The 19,339-nt window shown below is 38.0% G+C and overlaps 1 protein-coding gene across 3 annotated transcripts in view; it reads left to right on the top strand.

The window, feature by feature from the left end:
* Nucleotides 1–19,339, top strand: part of EEA1 (early endosome antigen 1) — a 79,303-nt gene that overhangs the window by 42,622 nt on the left and 17,342 nt on the right. For all 3 annotated transcript variants that reach the window (XM_087764311.1, XM_087764310.1, XM_087764312.1), the window contains 11 exons: nt 3,823–3,972; nt 4,993–5,112; nt 5,343–5,546; nt 6,145–6,345; nt 7,792–7,905; nt 9,128–9,283; nt 11,264–11,403; nt 12,013–12,343; nt 13,790–13,891; nt 15,337–15,531; nt 16,366–16,548. In XM_087764311.1, the coding sequence (XP_087620437.1) occupies nt 3,823–3,972; nt 4,993–5,112; nt 5,343–5,546; nt 6,145–6,345; nt 7,792–7,905; nt 9,128–9,283; nt 11,264–11,403; nt 12,013–12,343; nt 13,790–13,891; nt 15,337–15,531; nt 16,366–16,548 (1,896 nt within the window). The remainder of the gene's footprint in view (nt 1–3,822; nt 3,973–4,992; nt 5,113–5,342; nt 5,547–6,144; nt 6,346–7,791; nt 7,906–9,127; nt 9,284–11,263; nt 11,404–12,012; nt 12,344–13,789; nt 13,892–15,336; nt 15,532–16,365; nt 16,549–19,339) is intronic.

Below are 19,339 nucleotides of genomic sequence, written 5' to 3'. Positions count from 1 at the left end.
TGTAGTATCTGTCTATCTGTAGTATAATTCCCCTTTTTCTGAAAGGGAAACATCTTACTAATTCTGTTCTATCTGGAACTCTTCTTAAAACTATCTTTATAATTTCAGTTTTGAAGATTAAGGTTGAATGAGCATAAACTTTGTGGCTTATTTCTCATGTTCTGATTTGACTTTTTTTTGTACATGAATAAAAAAACCCTTAGCTGACCTGAGACAGGTTTTTTGTCCACTCTTTTTCTCTTATAGTGTTAAATGAACTCTTCTTTCATCCTACAGTTTTTCCCCTCCCCTTTTTTTGTTGATGCATTCCCTGAAATAAGAGAAGTATTGTCCAATGAGGGGCAACCCAGAATATTGAGTTTCCATGACAAATATGGTAATAGACAAATCCTGAGAAGTCAGCAAAGTTACTTATTCTGGTTCAGTAAGGTAGCTGAAGCTATAATGAATTCAGGTTATGAGAAAAACAAATTCAGGTAGAGTATCAGAAGTAGTTTCACTTCTAGTAGTAATTTTACTGCTCTATACAAAGCTTGAGAAAAGTGAGTCTTCATTTTACGTTAGAACTGAACAATGCTTGATTTGCTTTAAAATTGAATAGGGAATACAGGAGGGAATACTTAGGGTGAAATATTGCTTCCTTTGTGTCTCTCCACAAACACCTTCTCTCTATGTTGCTCATAGCTATGAGAGCACCCAGAGCATATGTCCCCCTGCTGCTTATGTATTGTTCTGCTGAGTCCAATGAGTTATGGAAGCAGAACTTTCATATAACGTTGCGCATACTGAAATTTGAGGCTGGTTGAACTCTGTTTTGTCTACAGTCTTGGGGAATAATGTGTTAGACGGGAGAAATATTTGTGCATCAGGAATTGTGTCCAGTCCTAAGATGGAAAAAATAATATGTTTTTTTTGTTAGGATGACATACTTTAATCTCTCGCTAAAGCTTTATCATTTTATAGTCAGCATTTCTCAATTTTCAACCCTTTGTCAAGTCTGAACTAGATTAAGTTGCAAGCTGTGCCTGTATAGTTTATCTTGGAAGAACTGTGGCTTGGCAAAACTTCATTTAGGTTTGTATTACATCCCCAGAATGACTTTCCTTCTGCCATCAGTCTTCTGTCAGGGGGAGGGGAGATAATGGTATTAGTTATCTGCTTAGGAATCCTCACTTGGTAAAACTGCCTCAGTCTGCCTAGGCAACATGTATGCAAGCTTCAGAAGCACAGCCAAGAGGTTGAGCTGAAATCTGGCTTCAGCCTGAGAAGGCATTTTCAGGAAGGATTTTTGGGGTGGGAAACTGAAGGAGGAGGAAGGTGAATAATGCATTGCTGAATGAATTCTTGTGAAAGGAAATGGAGGCATCACATGTTCTCTGGTGATACCATTGGGAAGGAAGACAGTCTAAGCAAGAAAACCTGAACAACCTGCTGGATCCCAGGGTGTGTTTTAGAATTGTATTGTAAAAGAACAGTGGAGGAAAAAAAGCCCTTCATACATGGTATAAAATAAAATTAAAGCCAAGCAAAAACTTCTCTTCCTCTCTCTCCCTCCAGAGAAGAGTTCAGTTACTGTTGTCATGAGAAGACTAAATTTCTCATATTTGTTCACTTAACACTTTAATGGAATTATCTTTTTATGCATGTAGTCCAATAGCTTATGTTGACACAATGAATGCTGCTTATGAAGGTATATGTATAGTTGTTTAGTCAAACCACATATTCAAAGAATCCTTGCCATCTTCTTAAAATTGATTTGAACAGATGCATGTCTGGTTAAGTTTGTATATTTTAGAACCTGGGTGATGTGAAGGAAGTGATCTTCCCAATGGAAGGAAACTTCAATGGTAATGTTGGTTCCAGCACAGCAATAGGAAGAGGGTAACACAAGAAAATATGGACTCCTTCAGTCCTAAAGAAATGTTAATTGCCAATGAATACTGTTGTTGAGAAAATTTGAATCTACTTGATTGTATCTTTGAAATTCTAAATATTCTTTTATGATTTTTGTATTCTATAACATAGGTCAATCCTGGATTGTATGGCTCTGTTTACTTAAAGTCAATCTTAAGGTCCTTCAAAAATACTTATCTGTGCCTGTAATATAAGTGACTTTTGTAAAATGTTGTTTGCTGATTTCCCCCTTTCCAAATATTCTCTCCCAGTATTAAAATAGCCATGAATAGTTGTACTAGTTATCTTATTGCACCCTTTCTTCATTAAATTTTTTTCCTCCAGCTCTTGTTCATATTTTTAGTGAGGAGGAAGTATTAATAATTTAGTGCTTCCTGCAGAAAAAGATAAATGTTCTTGATTACTGGAGGAGAGATTATGGTCTCTTTCCTCACCCTGTCCTCCCTTTTCTCCTACCTCTCTCTTAACTGTGCAGTCATAGTTAGCAGTCAGCATCTCAGCCACATGCCGAACAGCTTTTCATTCACAGTTTTTGTGGTTGTGGACACATAAACAAATAATTTAGCTTGGTTTCCTAAGAAAATGAGGCATAGACACATTTGTTTCCCTGTCTCCATCCCCTGTAACTTTTGCATTGTTTGATAACTTCAGCCAGATTTTGACAGATGGCCCAAAGGTCTTCAGCATTAGGTTCTTTGGTGTTAAATTCTTGTGGAAACAGGCAGCTGGGTAAAGGAGAGAGACTTATGTTCATGCCTGGGGGAAAGATGTAAATGTTATCAAAACCACCTCCTTCTGTCCTGCTAGGCAGCCAGCTGGTCAACAAGTGGTAGCTTGCAGTGAGCAACAAGATTGTGCTGCCTTTTGCCTAGATATTAGTAGGAATTTGAGGAAAGCGTGAGAAGGGTTTACGGATATGAAAGGGAGGACCTGGAGTTAAAAGGTGAATGGTACAAGGGTCTTGGACATAAATTCATAGGGAAGCAAGCTTCATTCATCCTAATACCTGTAGGAAGTTCTTGCTGTGCTGCAAGGCCTGATCTATTCTCTGTTTCTGCATTGAGTTGAAAGTTCATTTGTGTATCCGCGAATGTGTTCATGTAGAAGTAGGCAGGAGGTAACCCAGGACCTATAGTGACAGTTTCAAATAGAAGAACAGCTGATTTTACAGAAAGAGCTTTTTATAACAGTGAATAGTAAAAGGCCACCCTTGCACTTTGAAGATGATGCAGTGCTGTTTTTGATGACTGAAGAAATTGTGAGGCAGGCTTATGTCCAGCTGGAAGAGTGCATCCCCCTACTTACTCTCTGCTGCTGGGAGGTGCTGGACTATAAACCACCAAAGTTACTGTGTACCCTACATTGAAGGTTCATGTATCTCTTCTCTGCAGAGAATGAATGCCATTGATGTAGGCAGGTCAAGCTAAAAATTACGCTCTTACTAGTCTAGCAATGCAGAACAGTATATTGTGGGAGCCAGCGGAGCAGGTGCTTCAGCCACTGGATCTACAGGGTCTGTGCTGTGTGAGATGAAACTGCTCTAAGCATCACTATTTTACACGATAGTCCTTATGTCTTTGAAGGATTGCCCTCTTTGGTAAATTTCTGTAACTCATATTGAAGGGCTTCTGTAGATAAACGAGGATGTTTCTGAGTCCCTCCAACCTACTTCTTTGAATATTTGTTCATGCTTTGTTCATGCTGTGCAGCTGATGCTGTTCTTCAACATGATTTGTGTTTCTGAGGTGTATGATGTACAAACATGACTTCAGGAGCTCATGTAGTTGTTTTACTCCGGCTTATGAAAATGTAGGGTAACCATTGCACAGAGTCTAAAATACAGCACTGTTGGCTAAAGAACGACTAAAAAAAATGGATGACTTTTTTTTTTTTTTTTTTTTTTTGCAGTTGCACAGTAAACTTCTAGAAACAGAGCGCCAGCTAGGGGAGGCGCACGGGCGGCTGAAGGAACAGAGGCAGCTGTCTAGTGAGAAACTGATGGACAAAGAGCAGCAGGTGGCTGATCTGCAGTTAAAACTTTCTCGTGCTGAAGAGCAGGTAGGGGCTTTTCTGGAGACTCTAGTTTGCTCTGGTTCTGATAGTAGCCTGTATGCACTTGTTGTGATGTTGCGGTTTGTAAACTTTGTCTTTATGGGAATTTCATTTGACTAACGGTGTTAAAGTCTTAGAGTAAAATTGTCAAAATCTGCCAAAATGCCCCTTGCATTACAGGTTTTCTAAGGCTAAATGCATATCAGATGCATGGATGTTCATGGTGCTTTACAGATGAACAAAAGATGTGCTTTTTGCACATAGGATCTTTGTCTAAGGATCCTGTGAAAAAAAGACTGAGGTGCACCTAAGCTCATTTGGGTAAACTTCTGTGTGTAGATAGTTTTGTGAGATAAAGCCCTACATGAAGAAAAAGTGAACATGGCACAGCAGGTCATTGATAGTTAATAACCTGCGTGGGGTGGATGGGCAGAAATCACTTGGTTTATTAATTTTTATTTGTTTTAATGAGCATCTTGTATATGTTGCTGATTTTCTGCTGCCTGTATGGGGATTGGCCAAATACCTGAGTGGTACGTTGTCAAAGCTTTCAAGCTTTTCTGTAGCTAATTTGCAAAGCCTTGACCAGTATAGAAGTGGAGAGATTGCTAAACTGAAGTTGCTACTAAAACTGCTAATAATAGTAATAATAACGTTGTTTTACAGGTATCTATATTATCAGTCATGTTACATCTTAACAACTGTTGGAGAAAACATACTAAATCTCTTATGTTTTAGATTTTTGAGAGCTAAAATACATACATGTCTGATAGTTGTTTTATAGTTCTTGCTTGTGATATAGAATCTCACCTATTAATAGTAATGAATGCTTTGGTCGATTAAGATTCTTTAACTAGCATCACACACGTTTATTTTTATACCAGTTTTCAAATATTCATGTTTAGAGTAAAATCTTTTAGCATTAGAATGAACATTGAGCACTATTGGCATACTGAACGGTGCTTGTTCACTCATTAGTCTGTTTTGTTTGTTTGTTTGGTTTGTTTGTTTGATTGTTTTTTTCAGGTAAAGGAAAAAGCAGCAAATTCCACAGAACTGCAACATCAATTAGATAAGGCAAAACAGCAGCACCAGGAACAGCAGACACTTCAGCAAAATACTACAGCAAAACTACGAGAAGCCCAGGTAACATAGATATGTATCCTCATGTGAAAGTGTATTTCAGTATTTCATTAGTTTAAATATGTTTTCTCTGTAAAAATGACTTGCATGACTTATAACAGTTTCAATAAATTAACTTTTAAATCTAGAACAGAACATACAGAGAGTGTTTAATAAATTTATCCAACATTTTATGCATTAGGAATAACTTCTAAGATCCCTATAATTAAGGAAGCTATTATGCGATTTTCTAGAATGATTTGGAGCAAGTTCTACGACAAATTGGAGATAAGGACCAAAAAATTCAAAATCTTGAGGCTTTGCTTCAAAAAAGCAAAGAAAACATCTCTCTGCTCGAAAAGGAAAGAGAGGACTTATATGCAAAAATTCAAGCTGGCGAAGGAGAAACTGCAGTTCTTAACCAGCTACAAGAGAAAAACCATGCATTGCAAATACAGGTAAGAACTCGGAGACTTGTTTCTTTTCTCTCATTCTCATTATTGAATCATGTTTCCTTTTTCCCTGTCTCATCAGATATGACATTATTCTTTTCTGTACTTTGCTGTTTCTTTGATATTTAGTTTACAGATCTTAATGTAAATTTCACAGGACTTGTGTGTTGGTGACTTCCTTGCTATCAGCAAGGGGAAGGAATTTGTAGATGTTTCCTATGTACATATGCTAGTAATATGTGCTTACAAATAATTTTTGGATACATATACATGTTTGTTTCTCTTATTTTAAAAAGAGGTTTAATACCTGCTTTCAACACCAAAATTCATTTTAGCCTACATCTGTTGTCTCCTTAGTATTTTGGTTCTGTTACAGCCAGGCCAAATAGACACATCCCTTTTGCTTCCATTTTTAACTGGTAACCTGTTTAAACTCTGTTATTGTGTACAATATAGCTTTACTGTAATATCAGAAAAAGAAATATGATAGTGTTGAGTCTCCAAAGCCATGACAAGACATGCTAAAATTCAAAAGATTTATGACTTCCTTGGACGTGCTGTTCCAGCCTTCTCTTCTAATGACCTCCTTTTTTTTTCACTGCAGGTAACTCAGCTGACAGAGAAGCTGAAGAATCAATCAGAAAGTCATAAACAAGCCCAAGAGAATTTGCACGAGCAAGTGCAGGAGCAAAAGGCACATCTAAGAGCTGCTCAAGACCGTGTGCTCTCCCTGGAAGCAAACATCACTGAACTAACCAGCCAGCTAAATGAAAGTAAAGAGAAAGTTTCACAACTTGATGTACAGGTAATGGAACTCTATACTGTCTGGTGATGATAAATCCTGCTTGTGATTTCTGTATTCTCTCCAGAGAACATACAAAGCAATTTTGGAAAAATTGCATGTTTCTACTAACAGATGAATGAAGTAGAATAAGGCAGATAAAATTGAGGAAAATTTAAGTGGATTCAGAATAGCAACAGATGGCAAGTGTTGGGTTTTTTTTGTTGTTGTTTTTATCTACATTGTTTGTTTGTTTGTTTTAAATTAAAAAGTCCCCAAAGTTCATAACTGAATTGGGAAAATCTGTCCTCAAGCATCTCTTGTATTTGTAATGATTAGCCATCCAAAACCTTGCTCTTATCGATCTTGGATTCTCTGCACCAGAGTGAAAGTCTGTCAAGTCACCAGGATCTTGTTGTTGCCTAGAAATTTCCTGTGCTGGTGATGCTTGTCAAAAACAAAACAGAAAAGCTGCGGGCCACCTTGTTGTCAATTTAAGGTACTAAACAAGGAAATTCCCCAGTATGGACTCAATGTGGACTTTCCTACTATTAAGTTCTGCTTAAGCTAAAAGCTGCTAATTATGTTCAGCTATCCCAAAGAATAAATAACATTTGATCAGAAGTTCTTGCATCGGTACACTGGGAGCAGCTAGTACTGTTGTTGTTGGATTAATACACCGGTGTCCTTTGAATTAGTGTTACTCAGTTTCCAAACAGGTCTAGGAACATCTGATGTGACTTTGTGATGTTTTTACTGGGCTCCGCTACACTATATCTGAGCTGTTTTTTCACCAAGACATTAGAGCTAGAACTGAATAATCTGTGGACTGTTGCAACTGCTTTTTAAGGGAATGTGAGCAGCCTTACAATCTTCAGAGAAGTTGCATTTCTATTAGGCAGAAAAACACTAAATCGCAATAGCCAGTGACCCTGAATATTGCCTCTCCGCACCAACACCATTCGTACCCACCTCCTACGTTTTGTTTGCTGGGTGTTTTGGAAGGAAGGGAGGTTGCTCCCTAACAGGCAGATAGGAGAAGAGAAAGATAGTATGCATGTGGAAGCATATTTTTATTGTTTCCTATTCCTTTTGCTTTTACAAATTTTGGAGGCCCTTAAATGTACATATAGTCTGAGGTTATCAAGGTATGTATGGGTGTAAATGCAGTAAATCTATCCCATTGCTCCTTGTTAGTAAGTAAAAATATTTTTCTAGAATGGAAGATGAGTGGGACTGGTGGTTTTTTTTCTGTTTGTCTGGGTTTTTTTAGCTCAAAGTAAGAACTAACTGTGGCTTAAAATCCTGATGTTTTTCTAAACCTTGAAAATCTTTCTTCCTTTTTTTTTTTTTTTCACACTAGCACATGAAAACTACTGATTTTACTATTAAACTTACTGCTGAATATAAAAAAATTGAAATGAGCTACAGTAAAATAGATGTTTTAGTGAAATACAACTTGTCTTTCAGGTAAAAGCAAAGACTGAATTGCTTCTTTCAGCAGAAGCATCAAAAGCTGCTCAAAGAGCGGACCTTCAGAATCATCTGGACACTGCCCAGCATGCACTGCAAGATAAGCAACAGGTTATAAGCAACATATAAACATGAAGTTTCTATTTTACCTAAAAAACTACTTAAAAACCTAAGAATAGTCTGTTTACAAACTAAATAAACATGTGAATATGCATTTGGAAATCATCATTTAGGATATTTTAACCATGTGATATGTATTCAGTTCTTTTTGCTGTAATGTGGACCAGATATATTTTGCAGTGTAAAGAATTTATTTAGGAATCCACTCCTTGCTGTAGGATTATGGTTCAGAATCTAAGCTACCCTATTGGGGTATAATTCAGTTCTCACCTGTATGTTATGAAGAAAAGATTGTAGAATGCACTGGGTACAAGTGAAAACTCTTAACTCATTGCAGATTGTGGTAAATTCAGAATCAGATGCCAGTATTCAGAAATAATCTGTGTGCCGACTGACACAAAAAAACCCAGAAGACTGTTGTTAAAATTGCATGTTTTAATGTGTGTTAATCCTAGTGAAGCATTCCACTGGCTGCCGAATCAAGTATTTGCATTGTTAGAATCAGTGCTGCTGTGGTCTTCGTGGAAACATCCAGCAGATGCTAACGTACCACCATTTTTTAGGGTGGGAATGTAATTAATTGCTATAAACAGAAGACCTCTTTTTGCCACTATTAAGGAATTAATTCATAATTAAATAAATCAGCTTGGTTGGAGAGCAGCAAGCTTTGATGTGGCTGTCATCGTAGTGGTTACTAGGTGAATGTGTTCATGTCTCTTGCGGAAATTACGTTGTCTTGTGTTAAACCAAATGGTTTGAAATAATCTCTGGTATGTGGAGAACTGACTGTTTCCATGGTATTGGCTTTCCTTTTCGGTGGTGCTTGACTTCATGAAGACAGCAAAAATTTTCTCTAAGGTTTTGTAGTGTTACTTTCTAGTTACTGTTGTACTAACTGCAGGATCTAGTGCATTTATTACCTACAATTCCTCTTCCATTTATAACTTAAAACACCTTTTTTAAGATTTAGCTCGCAGCCTGTAAAGTTTGAGAGGAATATTAAGGCTTTAAAAGAAATTTCATCAGTTTAACAGAGAGAATTTGTGCACGTGTTTTTATTTCCTCTCTCAGTTTCCTGCCCCTCAGAATAAAAAAGAAACATTATTTTCCTTTTTAATTTGAACACGTTAGACCATTTAAAGCATATGTGACATTAGTCGGTTTTGGAAGTTGTTTAAAAACTAACAACCCTCGTATTTTTATTTTACCTCAGGAGTTAAATAAGGTCAGCGTTCAGTTGGATCAGGTTACAGCTAAGCTAAATGACAAGCAGGAATACTGTGCTCAGCTGGAAGCCAATCTTAAAGAGTACAAAGAGAAACATCTTTATTTAGAACAGAAAACTGAAGAGCTAGAGGGACAGCTTAAGGTTTGTATTGAACACAGCATCTGAGCTTACAGAAACTGATGTGCTCCACTGTTTGGTAGCATGTGATAAAATTATGGGGGAAGGATTATATCAATACCACTTTTGTAGGTTTTCTTTTTCACTAGTGTTTCCTGATCCACCCTTTATTCTCCTCCTCTTCCATGCTAGCATATCACACTAAGAAGATGGGCTTAGGACATTGCCCCTATACTGTCATTTCCCTGTACGTGTGCTTCTACCCACCTCTGTGCTACCTGGAAAGTGTTATGAGAGGGAACATGAATACTTCCCGAAATTAGAGTCCTCAAGGTCAACCTTATACACTTTACACAGTGGTAGCAGGGAATATGTGTTACATTGGGTACCCCAAGTTAACACTACCTGTCTGGTTTAATTTATTTCTAAAGCCTTTCAGTAGGCTTCTACAGAGGCTTTTTATCAAGATTTTTTTATCAGTGTTTTTCCTTTAACTTCATCTTGAGTTTTGCATTCCATTTCTGGAATCAGTTTTTCTCTTAAAGTACACATAATTCTGGCAGAAGGTTTGCAAAACCTTTTGGTGTTTTGAGATACTAATATTTTCAGTTAAGGATACGAATTAATCCTAATGCTTGAGAGCTTTTAAATTTGGGTTTTGTTCAATATTTGTTAAGTGTTCTCGGTGGTCAAAATTCACAATACATAAAACCATATGATACTTACTTATACCATATGATACTTACTTATACCATATGATACTTATCTAAGGGATCTTAGGAGCAATGCAAAATTGGTTTTGCAGTGTTGTCTGTCTGTTTTGAGGGAGATTAACAGTCTTAGTGCTCAAAACTGAGTGGAGTGTTTTTCCTAGCTTATGTGCTCGATAGGAGAGAAGGAAGGTTGTTTTCCCTGTATGAAATTTTAAATCCAGTGCTATTAAAAAATAAAGCAGCCATACATTTGCATTATTAGTGTAATTATTTTGTGCTTCCATCTCTCTCTTCTTTTGCACGCTGTTTTTTTTCTGCCTGCTTTCATTTGTGGTTTTTTTTCTCATCCTTTTGCTAAAGTTTCACATGTAACCAACCAACAGACACAAATGCTTGCGAAGAATGCAAGTGCTTGCTTGCACAAGATTTTACGAGGTTCCTGGTAGCTGAAGTGTGAAACTGAGCAGGGTTGTTGATGCTGTCAACAGGAATGCATTTCTGTGTAAAATCTTGATGTCATCACCATTCTTTGGGATTATTCCAGTTTAATGCATGATATTAAAAAAAAATTAAAACAAAGTAGACAACAAAAAGCCCTCAGGAATTTTCTCAGAGAAACTTGGCCATTTTGTTTTATGCCCACTGCATGAAAGCAGAATTGCCTGTAAAACAGCCAGTGTGTTGAAGAGTCTAAGCAGTGCCCATTTGCTGAAGACTCCTGTATTCTTTATACTCTGTGTAAATGAAGAAGTCCCTTCAAAAAAAACACCAAGAAAAACCTCTTCCAGGCGAGCATTCTTCACAGCTGTAGTTCGTGTCTTTGTTTTTGTTATAAAGAACAGCAGAGTTCTTGGGATATGTAAATTGGCAGTCATTTGAAGCTGCTGAAACTACTTGGTGGTGGCTGAGAACCTGGCCCCAAAGCTGAGCATTGGGTATGGCCTTTTTTTGTATAGATGTTTTGGATAAGCTCTTTAAAGATTTCTGCTTTTTATCTATTACTTTGCAGTAAAATGGCTGCTTGGCCTTTAATTTAAAGATGATTTTAGAATGTTTTACCAAAATAGTTCAGTTCTGGAGGAGCAAGAGATTTGCAGGAACTAAATGCTGGAAGATAAATAGCAAACTAATGAAATAGGTAGATGATGTGTGACAATTGTGACTGCTTTATACAGTAAAGACTTTCTACAGTAGATGCTACTCACAGACTAGATGACTTCTGCTTTTTATTGCTATTTTTATTTTGTTGTTTGTGTTCTGATGGCTCTAACTTTTTATTTTTCTATCTCAGAAACTTGAAGCTGACATCCTTGATGCTAAAGCAAGCAAAGAACAAGCTCTTCAGGAGTTACAGCAGCAGCGACAGCAATCTACAGAATTAGACCTCCGAACAGCAGAATTGAATAAACAACTAGAAGCGGCAACAGAAGCGTATGCATTTCCTGTGTTATAGTACTTTTCAAAGTCAGACATAAAGCTGGAGTGGTTTGGACTAACTTGAAATTTTGTTTGTCTCTCCTGTGATTTCTTAAAATCATAGATAAGTGATGTGTTCACTCTGCTATGAGAACTGAGTTTTATCCCACCTGTTTTCTTTCACTCTATATGCCATGCAGACTCCATCTGCCATGTTGTCTCATGTGAATCACTGGCTGCTGTGATTCAATACACTTCTTCAGTTTATTCACAGTGCTGCTTGTCAGCTAAATATCTGAACAGTTTGATGTAGTGAGGTCCATCTTTAAATATCCATAGCTCTGTAACTTTTTTCAAAGATTAATTTGCAATTTATGCATAAGCAGCAAAGGGATAGTTTCTGTTCATTATAGTTGAGGAAGAAAAATCCATCTCAAAATAGCTTTTAGAGTTGCTGGTATGTCTTCATTGGAGAGACAAAATGCCCATGCTCTGGATGAAAAAGGTATCCTTTGAAGTAGTTCTGCAGTTAATATATTAAATAATAGAGACATTCAATGATACAAAAGAACCCATGAAGAAGAATTAAAAAAAAATAAATTACTTTTCTCTTTGTATTTGCAGGATGTCTAATGCTAAATTGGATTTGCAGAAGAAATCTGAGGCCCTTGAACAAGCGAAGCAGCAAATTTCAAAGCAGGAGGAGGAAAAGGCCAGCCTCAAACAAAACCTTGAGAAATCAAATCAAGATACAAGTAAACAACTCAAGGAATTAGATTGTAAAATGCAAGCAGCAACATCAGAGCTGCAACAAGTGAAATTAGAGAAGGATACTCTATTAAAGGACCTTGCAGCTACCAAAGACAAGCTCTCAAAAAGTTCTGAATCCTTCAAAAAAAGAAAGGAGGAATTAGAAAAAGAAATACAAAAAGGAAAAGCAGCTGTGGCAGAAATGGTTAGTAGTTTCTCTCATTAGACAATTGTTTGGTGTATTTGCAGTCTGATAGAATGACTTTGCTTTGTGTCTGAAAACAGTGTACATAAAATGACAACACATGGAAATGAATTGCCTTAAGGAAAAACAAATTGTGGTTTTTAGTAGTTCATACATGTGTCCTACCTTAAATTTTTGTCTGGATGTTTACAGTAGTAAACATCAGTCATATCACACAACAGGATCCATTTTCTTGCTGCATGCCTTTAATATGGTCAAGAAACTAAATGGAGACAAGTGGTGAAACAATTTGATGGGAAATGTCCCCCGTTTTAAAAATACATCAGCCTTATTATAACAACACAAAGTTATAAACCCTTTGCTAAAGTGCCACCATATTGAAGAAGATGTTATTTTTCTGAGGCCATTTTAGTTTCCTTTCTGGAGTCTTTGTATATAGAACCTCCCTGTGCACTTGTCTGGACATGCTGGAAGGCTGCGTACTGCAGGCAGAGCAACATCGTCTGTATAAGGTATTATCAGAGTACTAGAACTATTCGAGTTTCAGAAAGGTCTCACAAGAGGCAGTATAACAACAAGTGCTTGACCACCAGAGCAACCTATTACAGTAAAGAAAGTGAACTCTCACTAGCCTTAAAATATACCTTAGCCTTAAAATATACCTTTTACTTTCCTCTTTTTGCTTTGTTGGTAATATGAATGGGCACTATATGAATACATGTTTCATAGATTTTCTTATACAGTTGTTCGGACACCCCTGCCTCAGACATGGTAGGGGTGTCTGTCTCATTCCCTTCTCATCTTACATGTCACCATTTCCCAGAAATTGTTCAGAGCTGCTTTTATTCTGATCTAAAAAAAAATTCTGCTCTTAGTTAAAAATAACATTTTTTCCTTTATGCTTTCACCTTTTTAAGATAAGCCTTTTTGTTTGCTTTACCTAGTTACTGCTGTTTAAATATTTGTTTCTCCTAAAAACTTGAAGGATTTTCTCCCCAGTTTACACTCCAGATTCTGCTTCTAATTCTGTATTTGGGCTTAAAATGTAGTTGTATTTGCATACAAGTCCTGCAAACTTACTTGCTCTTGAGTTTTTGAACATCAAGAAATTTTGGATCCTGAGGAGAGCAATGAGCCTACCGCTTCCCACAAGAAGGAGAAGAGCTGCCAACAGCAGCTTCAAACAGGGAGACTGTCCCTAATCAGAAAAACTCTTTGGCACATGGCTGCATTTGTTAGTGCAGGGTATCAGCTGTGTTCAGCTTAGATTTACCACTGTTAAAGTTCTGAGAAGTTTTGAGCTTAAAATATGTCTGCAGCTGAGAAGGAAAGCTTTTTCACTGAAAACGAAAACATTATATTTCAAGGCTTTGTAGATCCTGCAAAAATACCTGGTACCTGGTCTTACAAGCTCACAGGAATGTTTCCTTGTCTTCTGTTTTTTAGGAAAAATCTTGCCAAGAAGTAAAACACCAGCTCCAGGTACAAACAGAATCTGTAGCTAAAGAGAGGAATGAATTGAAAAACTCACTGGAAAAAAAGGAGGGGGTAAGCTGTCGGCTTAGTTTCAAAAATCTAGAAACCAATAATAATAAATGTTTAAAAGATTCGTTTTCAGTTGCACATGCTGGGACTGATGAGAGATAAAGAGGTTGCAGTTCTCAAATTGTAATCTACCTGGGGCACTGAAATAAGGTGATCCTAAAAATTTCCTAGATGTTAATATGAAGCTTTAAAATACAGGTTTTACTCCTACCTTTCTGTGCCCCACATACTTGAGTGGGGGATTTTAGCCCTTCAGGTTTTTTCATTACTGAAACAGTTACTTGGTATTACCATGTCCTCATTTTTTTTTTTCATACTTCCATACAACAAAAGTTGTTACCTCATATCTGTAGATCTGTTCTAGTCTCAGGCCTAATCAGCATGTTCTCTGTGTGGTTGACAGGACATTTTCAGATATCCTTGAAGGATTTTGTTGCTTTTGCAAACTTGTGTAAGTCACTTGCCTGTGACTGCATAAGGACCAAAGGTACTTCTTTTTTGAAGATGAGCATTCAGACTGGAAGATCATGTAGTCCAGCTGGCAGCCTGAAGCTCAAATCTGCTTTCATGTATTTTTTTTTTTACCCAAGCCATGACCTATTCCCTAAAGGAATCAGAAAAGATACGATCAGTGGACACAGTTTGATGGGAGTGTGATGGACTCTTAGTGCCTGAAAGAGGGTTTGTGGTTGTGCAAGTGTGATGGTAATTGCTCTGTGGCTACTGCTGCTGCTCCCTTGGCTCCTCTTATTCAGCAGAAGCACTATGGTGCTCTGTGGCAAGTGCAGGAGGATGAGTTTGGTATCTGCCGCATTTGGCAGCAGGAGAGCCCGGACCACTGCTGGCTTGAGAAGAGTTGCCTGCTCTTAATTTTGCATGGTGCAAAAAGACTGCAGTTGCTCTAAGGGTAGGAAATTGGGAATAACAGATGATTTTAGTGTGTTATGGTAGCTCTTAAAATCTATACTTGGCCAGTGTTCGACCACGTAGCTCTGAGGCAGCGGCACTGTGGGATGGTCTGGTTCTGCGTACAAGAAATAACAGTAGCATACTTGGAAACTGTTTCCTGCAAATAATCTGTGGCTCTTTGTAAAAACATAACAGTGGACGTACTGGATCACAAGAAAGGTATAGCTTGGTACCTGGTCTCTGGCAGAGGAAAGCAGCAGATGCCTAGAGAAAAGTAGTGTAGTGCAAGCCTTTCAGATTCCTACAATCAGGGGATTCTCCTCAGCTTCTAGCAGTCTTTTGGGAGCTGATTTCCTGAAGCTGTATCTTCACCTTTAACAGCTTTGACCAGTTTTTCATCTGTGAAATTGTCTGTTTGCTTTTTGAACTACATAATTTGTCGTCCACACAATTCAGTAGGCAGTTTCACATACCACAGCATGTACAAACAGTGATTTAAATTAAAATTATATACAGATATTTAATATTTTTGAACATAGATTTCTAAGCAGTTGTCGATAGAACTTGATTCAGCACGAGCGCAAGTACTGGAAATTCAGGGTCTTCTGAAGGAGAAGGAAAAAAGCGAGCAACATCTCCAGGGAAAGCTGAGAGAGTTAAAGGAATCTTTTGAGCAGAAGAAAAAACATAGTGAGACACTGCAAGCTGAATTAAAAACTGCCCTTTTAGAAAAGGTAAGGCTGGCCTCTCTTACTCGTTTAAGAAAATTAATATAAATTTCTCTGGTAAATGCTGCAGCTTTTATGTCAATATCTTTGTGATAAACATCTGTTTGCCGTAGTCTTGTTGGAAATATGGTCAGGATGTGGAAACAGGGTCTTCAGATGCTGTTGAAGATAGAAACAACAACAATAATAAAGTAGAAAGAACCAGTGCTGAAATATGAATTCTGTCAGAACTGAGTTTCAATAAAGTGATAAAAATGGCTAGATTGAATGTATTTATTTTGCTTCAGGAGGCAAGAGCTGCCATTTTCTTGTGAAGCAGTAGAACTCTGTGAGAGTAGTTTAGACAAATGCTGCAGTGTTTTGGAACATCCATGGCAGTTTTAAACCAAGTCTTCTCTTATTATGCCAAGAGAATTTATCTGAGTGACAGTATGAAACTCATAAACCATAATGGAAAGAGTTCAAATGTCTTAGAACATTAGGGAATGTTGTGTTGTGTGCCATGCACTGTTAAATGTTGCTCCAGCTTTGGCTGCTCTGTGCTACATGATCATATTTGTGCTTTAGTCAGTCTGTGGAAACTTTAGGACTTGGAAACATGTAGATTTTTAGAGTTTTGTCTTAATGTGTTTCACTTAGCCTTTTGACATGAATTAAATTTTGTTGTTAAATTAGTTACAAAATATTACCGTAAAATCACAAACATCAGATTACTGAACTACTATTCCATAAGTAGAAAAAAAAAAATCTTGTAGTACGTAGAAATGCAGTTTATTGAAACGATTAAGCTTACTTTACTGTCTGTAACTTTAATTGAAACTTCCTATGCTTATGTTTCAGGCAGAACTGGAGAATAAACTGCAACAGCAGTCTATTTTTTCAGCACAGGAGCTTAAAGCAGAGAAAGTCAAGCTAGCAGACTTACAGAAGACCCATGAAAAACATAAAGAAAACATGGAGAAGCTGCAGCTGGACCTTTATGGGAAAGAGTCTGAGCTGCTGGCAACCAGGCAAGACCTTAAGGTACTTACAGTCATTTGAATGTCATATGTGACTTAGTAGATCTGTTTGTAACCATTTTGAAGACCAAGAAACAGTGCAAGAACTGTATAGGCAAAAAAAAAGCTCTTATGCTACATATAGAACTTAGTGCTGTTCAATCGCTTCCCCTCGGAAAAAGGACATCCTGAAACTAATTTAAAGCCAAGGGTATTTGCCAGTTTACCTGAAATACCCTTGCATTTGTGCAGCAGCAAAGTGAAAGATGATTTATTTTTGTATTCTTTTAAGAGTTAATCTTTGGTGTTGCTTTTTCTTGTTATATATTTGTCGTGGTTTAACCCCAGCTGGCAACTAAGCACCATACAGCCGCTCGCTCACTCCCCCCCAGTGGGGAAGGGGGAGAGAATTGGAAGAGTAAAAGTGAAAAAAAAACCCCTCATGGGTCGAGATAAAGGTAGTTTAATAGGCAAAGCAAAAGCCGTGCATGCAAGCAAAGCAAAACAAGAAATTCATTCACTACTTCCCATTGGCAGGCAGGTGTTCAGCCATCTCCAGGAAAGCAGAGCTCCATCACGCATGACGGTTACTTGGGAAGACAAACGCCATCACTCTGAATGTCCCCCCTGTCCTCCTTCTTCCCCCAGCTTTATATGCTGAGCATGACGTCATATGGTGTGTGATATCCCTTCGGTCAGGTGGGGTCAGCTGTCCCGGCTGTGTCCCCTCCCAGCTTCTTGTGCCCCCCCAGCCTCCTCGCTGGTGGGGTGGGGTGAGAAGCAGCAAAGGCCTTGACTCTGTGTGAGCACTGCTCAGCAGTAACTAAAACATCCCTGTGTTATCAACCCTGTTTTCAGCACAAATCCAAAACATAGCCTCATACCAGCTACTATAAAGAAAATTAACTCTATCCCAGACAAAACCAGTAGTTTTCAACTAATTTAAACAGCATAGATATTTAGGGCAAAGTCTCTGCCAGCATGTGAGTAACCACTATCTTCTATATGATTTAACTAGAATTTTACTTGTCAGTCTTTTCCCATGTCCTTGCCCCTTCTGCTTCTTCCTGGCTGATTGTGGATGTTCAGAGATGTCAAACTAATAGAAACAGTGGGCTTAGGGATCTGCCTGGAATACAAGTGTCCGGACTTAGTCCTTGAAATTTTTGCTATTCCGAAGCTGAATTTATTTGATTTGGTGTTAGGGTGTAGTGCCTTCAAAAAGGTATTTCTGGGAGTTGAGTCAGTCAGCAAAGGTGTTTTTTGTCCTTTTTTTCTGCCCTCCTCCTTCATGTCAGTGCTAAGGCAATGCTTCAGTTAGTCCCAGGACATACTGTGCTGCAGAGACTGGCTGTCTACTGTCAAGATGTGTAGCTTTGGCACTTTTCCCTTTAGGTGGATCCCACTGCAGCTTCGTCTGTGTCTGTCTGACGCTGTTCTAGGATCTTCTGAAGTTTTTGGAGAGAAACAGGCACTTCGGGAGGACATATTGTCTGATCTGTTTTAGATGTCAGCTTCTGTTTGCTTCGTTATGTATAAAGGAAGCCTTTGGTGACTGCTTAGATTTCATCGCTCCCTTTCACCTGTCCCGGTGGTGGCCTTTCAGTCCCACCACTGAAATTGTTAAAGGCCTTCTGGCTGTTTCAGATAGGCCTGTGTGAACTGTGGAGCCCTAGCCAAACTCCAGGTTCAGGGTTATTTTAAGAAAAAGAGAAATAACTTCTTTACATGTAGGCCATTGGAGTTTGATTAATCTTATGCCTCCTCTGTAGCATTAGATTACCTGCCATGTTTCCCTACAGGTTACAGAAGCTTTACTTTCAGTGCAGCTTGGTTGCATTGCTATGTTAAATTGTGAAGAACTTTAGCATGATTAACAAGTGATGGTGGTTTAGACATACTCTTTCTTATGGTTAGTTACTACAGCGCATGTACCTTCGTGAGTTAATTTCCTGCAATGCATTTAGATCAACATTTGGTAATGCAATGACCTGTAAAAGCATTGGATGTGCTCAATAACTGATTTTTTTGGTATAGTTTTCATTTAAACATTGCTTGTTGCAAAAATAGCTCTGAATAAGTATTATTAAACCAGCTTGATGACCTCTAAAATAGGACAGTAGGCGTCCCACATGCTTTTAAACCTGAATGGGGACAGTAGCAAGGGAGAAAGAGAATATCCACGCAAAAAGGTAAAATAAGGTGATGGCAATGGGAAAACAAGATTTTCAGGATAAAGAGTCAGGTAACGTGGTTTATTATGTAAGTCTCTGCGGAGCCTAGAAAGCCTGAGGAAGATTGGGCTCCTCAGTACTGAAGTGCTATACCAACTTGGAGGCTGTTTGCTCGATTTAAAAAAAAAAAATTAAAAACATATATTAATTAGATTAGTGAGGTGTGCTTGCCACCACTTTTTTTCTGTAAAATGTAGAAGAGGGATAAGGTGGGGAGCCAGTCTTTAGTTGTGGATGTGCTGCCTCATTGCAATGTTAACCTAATGAAGCAGTGATAACTTGTCTTAGAATACCGCAAAGGAAAAAGCACATTCAGAAAGGCTCAGTGTGATAATGTTAGTCTTGCGAGCTGAGTATCAAAATGCCACTCAAGTCAGAAGAACTTTATGGTAGAGTTTCACAGTCCAATTCAAAGTCAGTTGCCTGGATTATGTTTTGCCTTGGGCAAGTTACTTAATAAAAGTAGATAATTTGAGCCAGAGCTATGGATTTTGATTAAAGTTAGGAGCCGAAGCTGATGGGTGGGCTGGTCTTAATCATATCAGTAGGCAGTAGTAGAAGTTTTTAAAACTTATATGTAAG

This window comes from Nipponia nippon, unplaced genomic scaffold, assembly GCF_047370975.1.
Source record: "Nipponia nippon isolate SJK-2023a ecotype South Korea unplaced genomic scaffold, ASM4737097v1 scaffold_3, whole genome shotgun sequence".
NCBI lineage: Eukaryota > Metazoa > Chordata > Aves > Pelecaniformes > Threskiornithidae > Nipponia > Nipponia nippon.
The sequence above is the reverse complement of the archived record's forward strand: the minus strand, read 5'-3'. Positions and strand labels throughout refer to the sequence as shown.